The 19075-nt window shown below is 43.0% G+C and overlaps 1 protein-coding gene across 2 annotated transcripts in view; it reads left to right on the top strand.

Moving 5' to 3' along the window:
• The first annotated feature begins 11781 nt into the window (after positions 1-11781).
• The window catches only part of NTN1 (netrin 1), a 649091-nt gene continuing 641797 nt past the window's right edge, over positions 11782-19075 (top strand). The window contains exons 1-2 of one of the 2 annotated variants that reach the window (XM_029600331.1): positions 11782-11990; positions 12557-13627. In XM_029600331.1, coding sequence (XP_029456191.1) covers positions 12610-13627 — 1018 coding nt within the window. In that variant the 5' untranslated portion in view covers positions 11782-11990; positions 12557-12609. The remainder of the gene's footprint in view (positions 11991-12556; positions 13628-19075) is intronic. The other variant, XM_029600330.1, reaches the window with a different exon arrangement.

Genomic DNA, 19075 nt, shown 5'->3' with positions numbered 1-19075 from the left:
AATTAAAGCTCTTTGGTTTGGAAAAGAGAGAGGACTGAGAGAGAGGACATGAGAGAAGTTTATGAAATCAGGAGTGGAGTGGAACAGGTAAAAATAAAGGATGGTTATTTACCCTTTCAAATGATACTAAAACAAGGGAGCACGCCCTGAAACTAACAAGAAGCAGGTTTAATAAAACAAATTGTAGAAAGTAATTTTTCACTCAGCACACTACCAACCAGAATTTGTGCCAGAGAACGTGATCAAGGCAATTAGCCTAGTGGGGTTTTAAAAGAGGCTTGGACAAACTCCTGGTGGGAAACGTCCATGAAGCATTATTGCCCAGGCATACTGAAAAGCTTTTGCTAGCCCTGGGAGTGAGTAACAAGAGATGGCTCTACTTTATGGGATCTGCCTGATGCTTGTGACCCAAACTGGCCACTGTCCCAGAGGATGCTGGGCTCCTATAGTCTGACGCAGCTTGGCATGCACCTCTTTATGTATTAGGACTCCTTGGGTATTAGGATTGAGCTGAAGACTAGAGTGAGCATTTAAATGGCTAAATCGTTGAATAAAGGGGGGGGGGGGGGGAGTTGATACCTTAAAAAAAAACCAAATTGAATTAACTTAAATACCTTTTCGATTAGTTATTGAGAGTTATATACTCCCTTCATCAGCTTAAAGGAGGAAAAAGCAGCAAAAGTATCCCTCTAAATTTTTCTCCCATTGCTTCAGGTACCTACAGGACATCTTAAAGTTTGTAAAGCTTGTGGGGCAGACACTTGCTGTAACTTTATAATAATCGGTTCTAAAGTGCCCTAATATATAGTATGACATTGGCATAATTGTAAATGAAATTAAAAAAAACAAAACTATTCAAAGCCTCAAAGAACTATTTAGTTCCCCCACCCTTCTAATTTTCTTCCGTTCCTTTTTCCTTTAAGTTTGCCTTTTGCCCAAAATAAATCTGCGCTCAGGAAAAAAAAAGTGATAGTACCGAGATCCTGCTGACAAGAAATGCAGGTGCATCCCAGATGTTTTCTGGAGTTTGAATCAAGACAGAGTCGTATTAGGAGGGGGGGGGGGGGGGAGTGCTCTTCTGTTATTCACAGCCCGGTTATGCTTCAGGTTAATGATCGCCGGAGATAAGCGAAGAAAACCCTACTTTTAAGGCTACATATAACATATGTGTTAGTACAATTCCTAATTTGTCCTACATTTCCAAAAGATTGGGGTTTTCATGAGGGAGACTGTATCCTTTCTGGAACTGTAGATAAGACCTAACAAATCGTGGTATGCAGGCAGCATCTCCCCTTTCCTCGTTTTTTTTATTTTTCCTTTTTTTTTTTTTTTTTAATTTTTTTTTTCCAACTCCTTAGCTCTGCAAGTTATTTGTATCGGTTGATTGTGAGGCTAGTCAGGGAGCACTGAGGTAATTCATAGTGTTTGGACAAGACCAACATTGTTCCGTCCCTAAACAAACCTCCAGAAAGGTCAGCCTGGTTCATCCCATTGCTGTAGAGAGCAAAAAGTATCCAGATGATGTGAAAATCAAACCCCTTTCAGGGAGAGAAATAAAAACAAGCAAGCGGGCACACATCAACAAGACCTGACATTCACACATTCTGCTCGCAGCCATTCACATGCTCCGCTTCTACCAAGACAAGGCTTTGTCCCGGCGGTATTTAAATAATTAAATGGCTTTCAGTATGGAAATCGGCGCAGAACACAGGTCAAATCACTTGGTTTCCCATCTAATTCAGTTTGAATATTAAAAGGCATCAAGGAAACGATGTGGGTTTTGTGAGCCGCCCGGAGTGTCCGCGCAAATCCAGTTCATTATTATACCGCTCCGCTCTTGGGAGTGGAGTTTACTTGGGCTCTCTGGGGGAAATGCAGAAGTAGTTATCAGCACCCCCCCCCCCCGCCCCCACCCAAAAAAAAACAAACAACCCCCACTCAAAACGTCTCTACGTACAAAACATAGACAACTCTTTATATATATATATATATAAAAATAAAAATAAAATGAAATAATAAAGTTGCTTTGTACAACCGCTGCCTGTATTATTCTGCCGGTAACGGCACCACATTTTGTATTGCATAAGGTAATGCCAGTCAGAGAAGATGATCAGTTAGTGCATTACCTGGAGGTTTATTTGGTGAATCTGAGTGTTGCACTGAATTTGAACATGGGACATTACTGTATTTGAGATAAATATGCATTTTATAAGCCAAAGGCTGATTTAAGATTTCCTCATGCTATATACGAAAGATTTAACTGCGGTGTCATTAACTAATTTGACGACTATAGTTCTCGGCATCCCTACCTGTTTAGACTGATGATTCATTTTAAATTCTATTAATCAGTGCTACAGAACTTTAAATTCTGTTTTAGTAATTGTTTTATGTTTAATTATTTTATTGGTATTTAAATATATTAACTGTTTCAACTTACAATGAGCAGGTGATAAAGTAAACCATAAAATATTTTTACCCTATAACTCTTTAATTGTGTAACTGTTTATACTTATTTTATGTATTTATGCATTTTATCTGAACTATTGCCCCCCTCTATTCTTCAGATTCTCTATCTCAAATAATACTAAAACAAAGAGTAGTTGCTTAATGGGGTATTATAAATGGGATGAAATACTTTGTATCTGAAACCAAAAATCCATTCTCAACACAATTTCAAAGTCATTTCAAATTCCAAAGCAATTCGATTTTATCTTGTTTTTACCTGCCAGTTTAAAACAACTTAAATATTGCCTGTTTCAGAGAACAAAATCGTAATTTATTTGGATTTACGTGTTAATGTTTTTATAGCTACATATCTGTTAGGTGACTTGGCCCTAGCCTAGGCACTTATTCCTACCATATCGAGAAAAAGTTTGATTTTCATAAACCTACCGAAAGAGGTCGCTGTAGATGGCTAATTTGGAACCCCAGGTTTGGCAGACAAAAAATGGCTCCTTGTGCATTTATTCAAAGCTCTTACTTATGAAATATACACTTCTCCTCTCTTCTCCATTGATTATCTAATGCAATTATTTAAAAATAATCGGTTAAAATCATTTTATGTTATTTGGAAAGTCACACTAATAGCGACGGTAATTGGTCTCTCCGGTCCATACATAATGGATGGCAGCGCTTAATGGATTCGAGTTTGGTTTTTGTTTTGTTGGGAGGGCGTGAGGGGAGAGTGGAGAAGTTAATTTACAAAATGAAAGCTGGGCACAGTACAAAATAGGTTAGCAATGCATCTTGGTGCTGAAATTTGTACATGGGCTGTTAACAAGTGGGGGTGCAAATGTAATTACATGCAGTGCTATTAAGGTGCTAATTAAAAGGAACCGAATCTAATGCTGGTGCCATTTACAGCGCTGGGGATTGGCCTCAAATCTGCAGATTAGAGAGTGATGGGTAAAAAGATCCCGCCCCCACCCCCCTCACCAAATTTTGAACTTTTTCTTTCAAGAAAGGAAACCTATTATGCTGAAGGCGGCTTATAACATTATTAGACTTCAGGTACAATCAAATTTGCCCTTGCTTTTCCAGCAGTGCTAAATTTGGAATCCAAAGAGGGCTAGGCAAGCGCAATTTACTTTTATAAATCGTATAAAACAGCCTACTTTTTGTTTATGTTCAATAATTTTTATTAGTATTTAAATATAAAATCAACTGTTGCAAACTGCAATGAGCAGGTGATAAATATAACATTCAGTATCTATTTGCTGCAATAACAATTAGGAAAAAAAATTAATGTTATACAATTAATCCTAACTATATTATTATTCCCACCCTTCTTTTTAAGTTCTATTTCAAAAAATAGTGATAGCAAGTATTAATAGAAGAACAATAAATACTAATAAATTCCCTTCCCTTCTCTTCCCATATCCCACTCCATCATTCTCCAAAAAGAAATAAAGGTAACATATCTCAAATGCCTTTTTTTTTTTTTTTTATCAATTCTTAATAATGGAAATGCTAATCATTATCATAAACAAGATCTTATAACTTAGTCTATTTATTTAAATATAAACTATCACTCTTAATGAATTAAATCCAAAAAGTTAGTTAATTTGATTTTTTCTTGGAGAAGTATTAAAGCTCATATTGCGAATTTTATTTGGCAGAATGTTAATATAAGATTGCCATATTTGCAGACATTTCTCCCAATACTTGACATTAATAAAAATCAAAATGCACCAGAGCACAGACATGTGTAGGAAGATCACAAATTGCAACTCCATGCATATAGACTCTGTAAGCCCAGGCAAAAACACTATTAATGCTGGGTTGTAAATATGATGGAACAATTTTATGCTAGTGCTAGCCCTTAAGACTGCAGGATTTGAAGCACATGAAACTAAGGTCAGCCAAACCCAAGTTGTAAATGAAGGTCAATTTCTTTCATCTTAAAATACACATTTATAGTACTGGATGGTTCAAGGGAGTTGCACAGAGTTACAGAGCCTTTCACCTCTAGGTCACTCCTTAAAAGTTGGTCTTGGGTCAGTAGAGACCAAAAGTCATCACCATTTGAAAGCTGCTTGGTGGCATGTGTGAAATCAGTTTGCTGTCTCAGTCCAGTTCCCAGATGGACAGGTGTCCAAAACTACCCTCACTATTTAGTAGGAACAGGCACCCTGGTTGGCAGACGCAGTAGAGAGGTCAAAGAGTGCACATACTGAAAACTCAATTGCCTTTCCACTCTTAAGTCGTGGTGCTCGCATAGCAGGGCTGAGGTACAGTGTTGGAGCAGGACGAGGAAGCTTACACTATCAGCACTCTGCTATAACATGTGCTGTAGCTGGAGTTGGATGCCACTGTTATTCTGGTAGCTTTTACCAGCATAAAATTCACTAGAAAAAAAATGTATTTATTTGTTCAAGCTGTTGAATCCTCAGTTGAAGCTATATTTCAAAATATCTGCATAGCTAATAAATTTCGGGGTAGTTCTTCACATACACAACATCTAATCCATGTATCATACACCCTAGTCTCGAAGTTTTTCTATTTCTGTATTTATGGCAAAAAAAAAAAAAATCCCTTAAGAAAAAAGTACTGTGTACATATGTAGAAGGCTGATGTCATTGTTAGGGGAAGAAAAGGCATAGGAAGTGACCACATGTTCTGGGGGGGGGGGGGGGGAACCTCATTAACCTTTAGCAGCAGCAACATAAGTAAAAACAATTTTTCTACAATTCCGTGGACAATTAAAATCATTAGATATTGAAAGGGGCTTCTTTTTTGGTTTGTTTGTAAAATCTGTCTTATATAGGAAGCACAAAACTGCCAGATCTTAGAAGCTATATAAATTCATTCCCATACGGGAGACTAGTAGAAAAGACCAGATGTTGCCTTCTGCAAATCTACAGCTAACAGCAGCAAACGGCTGCAGTATCCTGCTAGGAAGGTTATGGTCACCTGGTGGGCTAATAATCGTCAAAGTCTGTCAAAGACAAACGAGGTACTACCATCACCCGCCACCTATTTAGCCACCCTCACAATTATGAATTTCTGTAAATCGGTGCGCCACCGCCCTGCTAGTACGATGCAGGCCATACACTAATGCAAGACTGCCATGAGCAGAAGAAGAATGGAGTCAAGCAAGATTTTCCCGAAAAGTAGATATTGCTGCTCGTGCATCCATTGTACTGCGTACAGGTGAACACATAAACAGAATATTGCGGTATATAAGAAATTTTAAATACATACATAAATATTAGGACAAAAAAATGAAGGGGGATCTAAGAATAGGATCAAAACAGGAAGACTCAATTGAACAACTTGCCATTTTGAAGAATCTGGCGCATTCTAGCTAACGCTCTTAATTTCGAGGTACACCACACGCTATACATGTAGCGTTCGCCACTGGCTGCGGTAAAATCTCAGGTTTAAAGTCAACAATTTGTTTGTGAGCATTGCCCGAGCTGGTTGGGTTTTAATGGCAGCAAAAACCAGTGCCCCACCAGCGGAGATGATATTGCTTGTGCTGGAGGATACTGGATAACATTTTACCAGCGTAGGAAGGAGTCACGAGAGAAAAATGGCCAGGACGGGAATCTCCCTCCGCCCCCCCCCCCCCCCCCCCATGCGTCTCGATTGATTGCTTCCTTTTGGTTTGCCAAGGAAAAGATTAAGGCGTGCTGGCTTTAAAACTCTTTTAACCAAATTTGCATTGTGTTTGTGCAAATGTAATCTTTTTTTTCACGCAGATGGAATAAGCGGAAACGAAACGTGACCTCTTGCGGCTTGCTCTTAATTCGTTCCTTCTGCAGTATTAAAGCACACGTGAATATGGAATTATTGACGTCATTGGTCCAACATAGGAATTCTCAAAACTATTTCAACAGCTCAGGTAAAAAGTCCAACAACTATTTCCCCGACCACACACACATACACACTCACCCCCCCCCCCTTTTTCTCGGGGGGGGCGGCGGCAGAGTAGTCCTGTACAGCTTTTCAGTCTCACCCAAAAAGTCAAGCTCATGGCTGTTACTCACATCAGTGCTGGTGGGAATGACTAAGGAGGCGATGTTGTCAACAATAATGTCGCCTTGCAAACTAAATACAAATGAAGATGTAAACAGAGCATCTCGATGATTTATTTTAACCACATTATAAAAGTGGTAACTGCAAACTCCTAGTAGACAGATACAGAAATGGTTAGGAGTGACGTGCTCTGCGAGTAAAAGTTCAAATGTATTCAAAGTTTTAAATTCTGTGGGTTCAATAGCAGACAGTAGTAATTAACTTTAAGGCAGGAGTTCAATAAAACTAACTTTGCATTAAATCGAAATTTGGCTTCCAAATACATAGAGTCAATGAAAGCATGATTTATCTTCACAATTCTCCCACCCTATGATTACACCCATGAAATACAGTTAACCACTCAGGGCCATAGCTTGAGCGCGTTGCACTTTTCACTTTCCCTTTTCAAAGTTTTAAAGCCGAAAAAGCCAGCCCCACTAATCCTTTCGAAAGGAAGACGTTTTCCCATCGTCTGTCTCCCTTCCCGATAAATACTGCATACGTGAAAAATGATACAATTTTTCAACCGAACTGAACAAGAAATCCTTGTGCAAAATGAACCCCCCCCCCAAAAAAAACCCTGCCATTTCAAAATGAGAAATGCCTTATAATTTTTACGAACTGCAAGATATAAGATAATATAAAATGTGGTTATAATAAATAGAAGTCCCCCTCTCCCCCAGCTCGCAGTGAAATGCTGCTACTTTTTTTTTTTTTAGCCGCAGTAAAGTTTCTTCCTGCTCATGCTGCTTTTTAACAGAAGTGGCACAAAACCTTCCTGGGCATTTCTAGTCCTGCCTCCCCTCCTAGACCCTTGCTTTGGAAAAGCCTGATGCGATGCAGCGGCAGCCTGTAAACATTTCCCCCCCTCGACGCCCTCTTTTAATTTTGGAAGTGCTCATTAACAAGGAAAGTGTCTAATACCAGCAAATAGAGCACATGAAACACTTGCCGAAGTAATCGTGGCCGTACAGAGGGACCAGTATCCATGAAGGAGCTCCTTTCATAGCCTCCCCTAGAATCGCTCACCCTCACTGCACGATCTGGCCTATTTAAGGCGGAACAACTGCCTTTTCTATTTCTTGGGGTGGTAGATATTTTGTGTGTGTGTGTGTGTGTGTGTGTGTGTGTGTGTTGGGGGGGGGGGAGGGGATGCAATTAAAATTGTTTGTATCACTGCATGGTATCTTAGATTACGTGAACAGAAAGAAAGAAAGGATAAGAAAAAAATCCCCACAAGGACACATGTAGCTCGAGAGTAAAAAAAAAAATAAAAAAATGTTTTTTTTTAACATCTTGAGCTAACATGCCTCTTAATTAGGATCTTCAGTCTTGACCCTGGTCTGTCCGGGAGAGATGGAGTTGTAAAATAAATAAATAAATAAGAATCGGAGGAGGAGGAGGATTTAGAGGCCGTTTCACGCTAAAAGTTAACAAATCCATCCAGCAGCAGGCTGTCAAGGGAAAAGAAGGATTGGAAAGGGAGGAGAGGAGGGGGGCAGAGGGGAGGTTGAAGACAGTTTGTTGAATCCCGGCAGCCCTGCAGGGAGAGCGGTTGCAATGCCAAAGACATCCCGCTGGGCCAGCAGGACCGGGGGCAGATTAATCAGGCACTAATTCAATTTACAACAGACCGCTTTATTCAGCCCAGAGCCGAGGAATTGAAAGGGGAGGGGGGCCCAGACATTTGCATAGTTCCCATTCCCAAATCGGTGGCTAGCAGGATGCGATTGTCACATTGCAGGGTCTATTCTTCATCTGCTGTGCGCTTTCTTTCTTTTTTTTTTAATAAAAGGGAGCAGACTTCAGAGTTCCAGATCTCTTGCTATCGAATGACAGATGCATAGGAATCCTACTGAAAGAAGGGCACCTTAGTTGGAAAAATACAACTGCCCCTTTTAATCACAGAAATCAGCTCACTACAAAGTGCCTTAGCTGGAACTAAAGGGGGGAGGGGAGCGAGAAAAGGTGTTTACGTTTGAAGGGACATCAAGGGGGGGGGGGGGGGTGTCCCATCAGAGTGAGGGATTTTTTTTTGTATATGTACCTATCTCATTTCAAAGCCTCGGATTCAGGTCCATTCATAACAAACGGGCAGAACATTGGTTAAAATTAACCTGGCCGATGGGTTAGTGCTGCCATTTTATCCTTTTCGCGTCGATATGGTGGAAATGCACTTTTAAACACATTTTCCTTTCTTCAGTGGATTCTATCCCATCCCTCAATTAGGTGCTGGGGGGAGGGGGGGGAGTCATATTTGAAATTGCTTTTTGCAAGTGTCGGCATATCAAACATCCCGAGCCCTCTGAAACCGTTTAGAATAGTTAAAGCAAAGAAAATTACAAGCATATTAGTTCTCTTGAAGCATATAATCTGCACGAATGAGTTATTGCGTACAAGCCTTAAAATTTGCAAAGATTAAAGACGTTTACACAGTATCATCCAGCCAAATTTTCATAGATCGGCAGAGTTGTTACCGAGATTAGTTGCCCTTTTATGCATATTTTTAGGGGGGGGGGAAGAGGGAGAGGAAAGGGAAGGCGCTGGGAATGGTGTCTAGGATGGTGGGAATCCACATTGCAGTTTACTTTTAAAGCAAGGAATGTGGCTGGATGGAACGGTGGTGGCCCCATTGCTCCTGGAGAAAATCTGGAATCTTAGCAGGTTGTGATACCTGTAGCCAACAACAACAAAAAAGTTGTAGTGCATGAGTTGCGGAGGCCAGGGGAGGAGCAGTTTTTTTGAGTTGCGGAGGCCAGGGGAGTAGCAGTTTTTTTTGGAATAAATATGCCTGCTCTTTAAAAACACAATTGAGAAAATATCATTTCCTTTGATGACAAGAGGAACTTAATTTTCAAATTTTTCCACCACGAATATTAAACACTGATCTTTTAGGGGAAAGTGGTGGTAGGCGAATATTTACACAATTATAACATGATTTACAGTTGTAAATCAGGCTGTAGATCTCTTATTTTAAAAAAGTTTTCAACTTTTGTTTTTACATCGAATATATTCTGTATTTACTACAGGTCAATAGGATCTTCTGCATGCTAACTCATTTAGTATTATGAGAGATGTACATCGGATACATTCAGATTCCTTTCACTAGGTTTCAAGAAATGTATCCATCAAGATCGACCAGAAATCGCGTCTCTCTCTGCTTGGGTGAAGAACAACTCCCAACAGCTGATTGTTACATCCTAAAAACACTGCACGAAACGCTCGAGAATTTTTTGCTACAGAAGTACAAAGGAGGCGTTCAAAACCCCAAGATACAAATAAGCGGGAGATGTGCGCGGTAGCACAAAGCGCTTCTAGAAGCTTTAAATGATCTGCAAATAACCTATTTAAAATAAAAAGCATTCCTCATTTACAAATGGGATCATTTTTTGGGCAATGACTGAGGGCTAAAACAGCAGTGTTCACGTCTTCGCTGGATAAACAGTCCTCAGGGTAAAACTGGAGCACCTCCGTTCAGTTTATTTTCAAATGCAACTGTAGAGTGAAAGCATTCTCTTTACCTTTCGGTTTTCTTATCGTTTATATATACCGTCTGTATGCAAGAGGCTTCAGTCCCGTACCGAACTGCTCAGATCTCACTATATCTGTGAGGGGACGTCTACGCCTCACCCACTATGTGGTTTTGAGAAATTAATACAGTGTGTGGGAAAAAATCCACTACTCACAATTACACAGTTTCTGCTTTTCTTGCGCTGAAATCCTTGTGGAAGACCATGATATTCAGCATAGCTGTTTCAGCCAAAACGAATTTTGATTTATCTCCCAGTACAGTTAATGTAACATGGTCTCAAACCTTAGTCCCAGAGCATTTTGCTGAAAGATGTAATTGGCAGCTGCTTAACTAGCTTGCTCAGAATCACAAGCTAAGATGTGCACGGATACTGTGATATAATTTCGACTACAATATTCCTACCAATACTAATCAGACATAATATAGAAGCATTTTATCCATAGATTAAATCAGTTTAAATCCCCCTTCCCCTACCCTCACACCCAGACTCCAGTCCCAATTGTTTTAAAAAACTAGACTTTAAAATACATTAATTTCTTGTTCCATTTACTGAGAAGGAATGTATGCTTTTTTTTTTTTTTAGTGAGAAATATGTAAATTGGGTATACAAAACAGATTCCCTTGAATTTATTAGAATGCTAATTATGGTTATTAGTCTTTAGGGGGGAGTTTTTCCCTTAAAAAAAAAAAAACTCACTCGGAAGACGGGAACCATCGGTCTAAGAAAAACGGAAAACATGAAGTAAAAAAACAAAACAAAAACAAACTAGGCATGTGGAAATGAGTTTAAGATTTAACTCTGATGCGAAAGAGCCATAAAAGTTCATTGGCCCTAGACTACCTGGATTTTTACAGTTTCGGAAGTCTGTAGCCCTTCCCCGGGCAGTCACTGGAATGCAGCGCCCCATCCCCGCTCGCTGTACAGCCAGCCGAGCAATTAAACTCCACTAATCGCAACTGCCCGCAACAGCAGGTTTATGACCAGGCCATTATCTTATCTGATTTCGAGGGGAGGGATGGAAGGATTTGTACACAATCTGGTTTTATCTGTTTTATTATATTTTCACATTTTGTACACTTCGAGATCGGGAAAAAAAAAAAAAGACATGCAAAACGAGGAGATAAGTTATCACACACACACACACAGACACACAAAGAAACACAGATAACACAAAATCAAACTCACAACACACACACACATATATATATCTAATATGACCTAGCAAAAGTGCCATGTTGCAGCAGCAGTCTGTTATTTTAATCTATCGACTGCTTTTCCAGTTAGCTCCAAGATAAGAAAACATGGTAGAAATGGCCCAAATGACGTCAAAAATGTTTCCAGATTTTCCGAAGCAGCATCATTAACAGATTAACAGCCCCCCGCCCCCCAGTATAACACACAGAAGTACCGCCGCTGGAAAGAAACCCGCCGGAGTACCGATGCGCTTCCTCGCAGGTCCTGCGACCAACCAGCTCCTTCCCCTTTCAGTTGTGGGTTTTCTTCTTTGGCGGTTTCTTAAAACAACAACAATAACTTTCTATTAAAACACCCTTCCCCAGTAAAGTCTGCTTGCACTGATCCTGCCCACCCACCCCCTCCCTCCCTCCCTCCCCAATCCAAACCCAGTCTGCCTTCTTTTCCTTCTCTCCCTCCTTCTCCGTCCGGGAATCGGATGCCTGCCTTTCTTTCTTTCTTTTTTTTTTTTTTTTTTGGGTCTCCTGATAAACTACCAGTGGATGTCGTGCTGCTCCTTCCAGATGACCTGCAGCTCGGCAGAAGCTGGGAGCGTCATTCACTTTCTGCGCCGAGACAGAAAAAGAGAAGCCGGAGCCACTACCCGCTCCCGAGCTGCAGGGGATGGGGAGGAGAGCCCCTAGCACAGGATCCTTCAGCCCAGTTTAGCATCAGCCTTTTGCGAACTTTGGCTTCCCTCCACAGGTCATTCGAAACTTTGTTTTTCTTTTGATTATTATTATTTTGTCCAAGAAAGGTAGTGTTTATGTGCTAATCTTCTGCCAATCCCCCCCCTTTTTTTTTGTCTTTGTGTCCAAGCAAAAAAAAATCCTCCATTTGCAAGTGAATGGGCAAGTTTTACATGGGGCAACATAGAATAAAGACAGGATATCGCTCCGGATATATAAATATAGACAAAGATATATTTTTAACATAAGTTACTATTATTTTCAGGAAAACTTCAAGTAGTTCTTCAAACACCTTAGCCCCAAATTAACTATTTTAGTGCATTGCCCCCTTTTTAAACTTATTTTTACTTGTAGAGGTTTGGGAATAAAGTTCTCACTTGCTGCTGTTGAGCTCTTCAAGTCAATCGCAATACTATTTGGATTAATTCTACTTGTACCTTCAGCATTTCTTTTAGTTGGATTCACTACTTTGCTCATTCTGATTTCTACATTGAAAAGAAATAGTCCTGAATCTGTGGTTAGTTATTGATTGATGATTTTTTTTTTTAAGTAAACCTTTTAACACTTCTATTTCTTTGCCAGGCTACTCAGGTGGAGACGTCGGTGGCCAAGCCCGGGAGAAAGCTGGATCCAGAATGTTCTTGAAACTCTGGGAGGTCCTGGCAACGCTCGTGGCGCTCTCCTGCATCGCGGAAGGGGTGCGCGGAGGCTACGGCATGGGCATGTTCGCGGTGCAGACGGCGCAGCCGGACCCGTGCTACGACGAGAACGGCAACCCGCGGCGCTGCATCCCGGACTTCGTCAACTCGGCCTTCGGCAAGGAGGTGAGGGCGTCGAGCACCTGCGGCAAGCCGCCGGCCCGCTACTGCGCCGTGACGGAGAAGGGCGAGGAGCGGCTCCGCAACTGCCACATCTGCAACGCGTCGGACGCCAAGCGGGGCCACCCGCCCGCCTTCCTGACCGACCTGAACAACCCGCACAACCTAACCTGCTGGCAGTCGGAGAACTACGTGCAGCACCCGCACAACGTCACGCTCACGCTCTCCCTGGGCAAGAAGTTCGAGGTGACCTACGTCAGCCTGCAGTTCTGCTCCCCCCGGCCCGAGTCCATGGCCATCTTCAAGTCCATGGACTACGGCAAGTCGTGGGTGCCCTTCCAGTTCTACTCCACCCAGTGCCGCAAGATGTACAACAAGCCCAGCCGCGCCGCCATCACCAAGCAGAACGAGCAGGAGGCCATCTGCACGGACTCGCACACCGACATGCAGCCCCTCGCCGGCGGCCTCATCGCCTTCAGCACCCTGGACGGCAGGCCCAGCGCGCACGACTTCGACAACTCGCCCGTGCTGCAGGACTGGGTGACAGCCACCGACATCAAGGTGGCCTTCAGCCGCCTGCACACGTTCGGCGACGAGAACGAGGACGACTCGGAGCTGGCGCGGGACTCCTACTACTACGCCGTCTCCGACCTGCAGGTGGGGGGCCGCTGCAAGTGCAACGGCCACGCCTCCCGCTGCGTGAAGGACCGCGACGACAACCTGGTGTGCGACTGCAAGCACAACGCCGCCGGCCCCGAGTGCGACCGCTGCAAGCCCTTCCACTACGACCGCCCGTGGCAAAGGGCGACCGCCCGGGAGGCTAACGAGTGCGTGGGTAAGTGCCGCCGCCCATTCATGCGTGGCAGGGGGTGCAGGTCTGCGTGCTGCCGAGCTCGGCAGGCAAAAAAAAGGGGGGTGGGGGTTTTGAGGGGGCAATTGTGCTGATGGAGAAAGGAAATGCCACCCCTCTTCGAGTTTTTCGATCTTTCCGCAAGCTGTGAAAGGGGGGGGGAGGTCCGGTTTTGCACACACGTGCTTCAGAAGAAAGCCTGGTAAAGATTTCGGCTTGGACTAGGACCTGCACCCAGCCTCACGAGCAGTGCATGATAAGAAGGGTCGGAGATAGAACCGGCTCAAGAGATTTTCACTTTCTTGTTCATATGTTCATATGTGTGTTGTAAGCCAAAAGGTGATGTTTTTCTATTTTTGATATAATTTCGTCTAATTTTTTTTTTTTTTTTTGGTAACCTGTATTCTGCAGGGTTTTCTGCGGATTTCGTTTCTGGCTACGTGTAATCTTAGAGGATTTCTCGAAGCAGGTGGCAAAGTCACTGGCTTCTCATATGGGAAGGAGGTATCACGATCCGTGGCATACAGCAGATAACTTTTATGTTTAATGGCAACTCATGTAAAATGTTGCATATGGAAATAAGCAGGGAATCAAGTGTATTCTTAAATCTAGAAGAGGAATCTGGCATGTATATATGTGTATCAAAGGCAATATTCTACCACCAAGTTCTGGAGGGCATTAGGAGGCCAGGTGTAGGTGGTATAAAATCCCTTCTGTTTGAGAATTTAGATTGAGCAAGGCATTTTTTTTTAACCTAAGTGTATGCTAAGGTGACAGCTCCACAGAAGAAGAAAGGGGTGAGGGTCAGGGGTGTGGTTAGCTCACCTTCTTCCACTGTCCTCCATTCTCTTCCTTGGCTCTTTCACACTCACTAGTTCTTCCTTCTCTAGCTTTCCATCTCCCCCTTTTCAGACCCTGCCCTCATCTTCCCCCTTTTATTCACTGGTTCCATGCCTCTATGGCTACTGCTCTAGAATATCCAAGGGTGGATCTAGGGGGAAGGGGGAGGCTACATATCTTGGGAGTCTCCAGGAAGCATAAGCTGTCTGCTGTAGAGAGGCAGGCCAGAGAATTTGAGAGCTAAGCAGGAGCCCCATCGAGAAGTCTCATGGCTATAAGAGCCAGATATGAACCAAGACAAATTTTATTAGCATGAGAAAAAAAATAAACAGCTGGCATCCCTTACCAAAACTAAAATTGTTTTCCAGTCAGGGTTTCTGGTTCGATTTATCCTCACTACTTTTTCATTTCTTGGGTTTTCTTTTGCTTTCTCATTTGTACTATTTTAGAACTTTTCTCATCCTCCTTTTATATTTACAGTTTTTCTTTTTTGCCTTCTCTTTTTCCTCCATCTCTTGGTATCTACCTCTGCTCCCTGCCTGTCTCTTGTATTTTTTTATCCTGCCTCAACTAGCTTGTCTCAGCCATATAGTCCTTCTGCCCACCCCCATCTGCCCATTTTGTCGTTTTACTTTTTTCCTCTCAACATAGGTTAGCCTGTCCTCCACCTCTCTGTCTCCCCATTTCCATGTCTCTTTCCTCCTGCTTCTCAATGTTCTTTCTTCTATCCTCCGTGACCTTTCTTTCTCTGTCTTCTGCTCACTCTGAGTGCCCAATTCTTTCTTCTCAGCTTGTAGTTTCTAGTGTTGTAAGGCTCAGCTTAGTAAGGCCGAGTTGAGTAGCACTTGCAGTCTGCATGCTTCTTGTAGCACCAGCTAAGCGCTTTCAGTGAGGCCAGCAGGAGAGTAATGTAAGGGTGATTTGAGAGGAGAGAGAACATCTGTAGAGAGATCAGGGAGGAGTGAGAGCACCTGTATTGAGGAGGGCTGAGGGAAGATGAGAGGAGGAACAAGTGTTTGAACCTGGGTTAGACCTAGGAGGAGACAAAGCGACTCAACCAGGGAAAAAGGGAGATGGGCGGAAAGGAAACAGCATAATGACCTGGTTTGGCTCGGCCCAGCTGGGTTTGAGCCTTCTAAGGCTCCTCCAGCTGAGTCGTCTGAGATATATCACATGCTCACCTTGTGAAAAGAAGTCGGAAGGCTCTATTTACATCCATCCTCCACAACCTCCCAATTGCAGCAGAGGATGAGGCGAGAGTTGTGCGGTGGGGTTTAAAAAATATGCCACAAACTGGATTATTTTTTTTTAAAGATGCTATCTTCTGAAGATGATGTGGATGAGCTGTGAATCTGCTCAGTAAGGATCATCAAACTTAGTAGTGAAGGTCATTTCTTTTATCTTTTGGAATAACTATTTAAGCCTCAGGTTTCATGGTGTCTATACACCTTTTTGTGTTACACTGTAGTTCTCATTCTTTACTTAGTGTGCCCAGTATAGCTCAACCTATAACATTTCAGTAAATCTCTCTCTATAACTTGCTAGGTTTGTGTGCTGGTCACCTTGTCAGTCATGCTCAAAACAGCATATTTATTTAATTCACCCCCTAAGGGGAGGAGAAGGAAACCCTGGAAGTGCTGCAAGGCTGGCCATCTCCTCCTCCTGTTTACCTGACTGAGTAGGTGAGTGAGGGGATCCAGAGTGCACAGTTGCACCACTCATACTGCTACCAATGATTCTCTTTTGGGGGCAGGTGGGTGGGAGATGAGCAGTGCCCCAAGTGTCATCCCACTGCCACCAGTGCATTATTTTTAGAAGCTCCCTGGTTTCCCACAGAAAATCTGTGGCAGAAATTTGGCAGGGGTGGGTGGGCAGAGGGCCAGGGCTCCTGCAATCCCTCTCCCCCATTCCCCACAAGAACAATGACTGGAGCCCAGCTAGGAGGGAATGCATGTTGTTTCTAGTGCTCCAGTGCTGTGTTGTACGCAGAGTCTGGCTTCTTGAGGTTACCATTCTAGTTTTTGTCTGAATATTTCTATTTTTAATTTCTGATCACTTATTTTGTATTTGCTGAGTGTCATTTTACATGTTTGACTAAGGTGAGCTATTCTGCTAGCATGTAGTTTCTATGCAGGGATTTGTAGCAGTCTTGTTCCTTGAGCTTTCCCAACAGGAGGCGTATTTGTATTCTAGGGCCTGGTATAATATTTGCAGTGCTCCCTAATCATAGGTAGAGTCAATGGTTTTTGGAGTCTTCTGAGCTAATGCTGCTGTTGTATGGCAGGTTCGCTGAGTGGTGTTCTCCAGGATTTTGTATTATTTCACAATATGCCTGGTAGTGGAGGAAATTTGTATTTGTTACTTGCATGACACCAGAATTTTTTTGTATGGTGTGGGGGAAAATATCATGCTCTTTCCCCATTTTTAGAGAGGGGAGTGTGTGTGCCTTTTGAGGTGGGTCTGTGATCACAAAGTATATATAAATATACAGAACTAGAGGTACAGTATTTATATTGGATTTATCTTGTACATACAATGAATGTAATCTGCTTTGAAGTGCTTGAAAAAGCTGAATATAAATCATAAATAAATTAAATGACACGAATTAACCTCTTAAACCCAGGTACAATATTTTGGGTATGATCTCAATCTCTGAAATTTATTGGTAATGCTCTTGTTAATACTTGCATTGCGCCAAACAATTTATTTATGAAGCTTGTTAAGATGTGTTATATATATATATATATGCACTATATTGAGGAGAGCTTGGAAGTTCATTTTAATCAGTCAATGGAGCCCAAATAAATAGGACTTTCTGTATCTTTAGGTCACAATTTCTTGGTACTTGATGATCTTCTCTCTCTTCATAAGAAGTACAGAATAGTCACTTAGTACTGACATTTCTATTATTAATGCTTTTGTCACTTTCTCCTTTACCACTATGTCTGGTTTTCTAGCATCAAGCATTTAACTAGTCTGGGAAAGAATAATTATACTCTAATTTATGCAAAGAATGTATGTAAGATAAAATAAATGTAAAGTAAAAAAAAAATGACTGGGAATGTGGGCAGAGCTTGGGGTGGTGTTGGGGGCAGAGCTTGGTTGCTTCCCCCCAACCAACCAACCAAAAAAGCATGCAGCTGCCCCAGGTAAAAGTACATTCACTGTTTAACAGGTATACAGTGCACATACTTTTACCACCTGAGACAAATATGTGTTGCTGTCTGTTTGTGGTGGATAAGAGGGTTGTTCCTGGTGGTGGGAGGAGATTGGGGAGAAAGGGGTGGGAGGGGAATGTACGTACACACACACACATATATGTAACCAGGAGCCATTTCCAGTTAAAATTAAGCCCTGGGTTATATCATCAGTGCAGATACTGAAATAGATATTTAGAGGAGGTTCCATGTAGTATAGCCCCTCCCATTGAGGGTGCCGGAATGGACATTCCCCTCCTGGGAATGTCCCATTTTTACTTCACTGCCAAATTGGTTAGCTTCCCTGATTTCCCTTAGCATTTCATCATCCATCTCATCGATTTGGCCAAGTGGACGGTAGTATACTCCTATCACCATACTCTTACCCATATATAGTGGGCCCTTGGGTTACAAACGGCTCTGTTTATGACCAACTTGGGTTATGACCAACATTCAAGGTTTTGGGTTACAAACAAATTTTGAGTTACGAACAGATCTCGAGTTACAACCATAAGGGCAGATTTTAAATACTTGCGCGAGCGCGTACTTTTGTTCGCGCAGCAGGCGCAAACAAAAGTACGCTGGATTTTATAAGATAAGTGCGTAGCCGCGCGCATCTTATAAAATCCGGGGTCGGCGCGCGCAAGGGGGTGCACATTTGTGCAACCTGCATGCGCCGAGCCCAGCGCGCGCTGCCTGTTCCCTCCGAGGCCGCTCCGATTTCGGAGCGGCCTCGGAGGGAACTTTCCTTCGCCCTCCCTTCCCCTACCTAACCCACCCCCCCTTACCTTTGCGCGCGTCGGCCGGCTGCCCCGCTCCGTGGTCCGGTCCCAGGGGCTGTTCCGGAGGCCGCGGTCATGCCCCCGGAACGCCCCCGGGCCGAAACCACGCCCACGTCGCCGCCCCCTAAACGCCGCGTCATCCCGCCATGCCCCCCGCCACGCCCCCGACAGGAAGCCCCGGGACTTACGCGCGTCCCGGGGCTCTGCGTGCGCCGGCGCTGCGTGCGTAAATCCGGAAGAATTTACGCGCGCAGGGGTTTTAAAATCCGCCCCATAATATGTGAGAGAGAGAGAGACAGACAGACAAAGGCTAAGCATAACTATAATGCCCACATGCTAGATAGGTATGTATATGTGTATGGGAGGCCCACCTAGTAACTCGAGGCGAGGTTTAGGTATTAGTGTAGGGGTTAGGGGCCACTTTGACATTCAGAGTGTGACATACAAACAGAACAGTGCTCTCTTGTGAAAATTTGATGACCTTCAGAGTGAAGAAACTCAACCAAGGATGAGATTTGTGCAATGTTCTCTCAACCTAGCTTGATGTTACCCAGGTAGAGAGTCCATATGCAGATGTCGTAAAGGAACTGGTGGTGGAGATGAAATTGTTTCTG

This window comes from Rhinatrema bivittatum, chromosome 4 (assembly GCF_901001135.1).
Source record: "Rhinatrema bivittatum chromosome 4, aRhiBiv1.1, whole genome shotgun sequence".
NCBI classification, from domain to species: domain Eukaryota; kingdom Metazoa; phylum Chordata; class Amphibia; order Gymnophiona; family Rhinatrematidae; genus Rhinatrema; species Rhinatrema bivittatum.
This window is presented reverse-complemented; position numbering and strand designations above follow the sequence as displayed.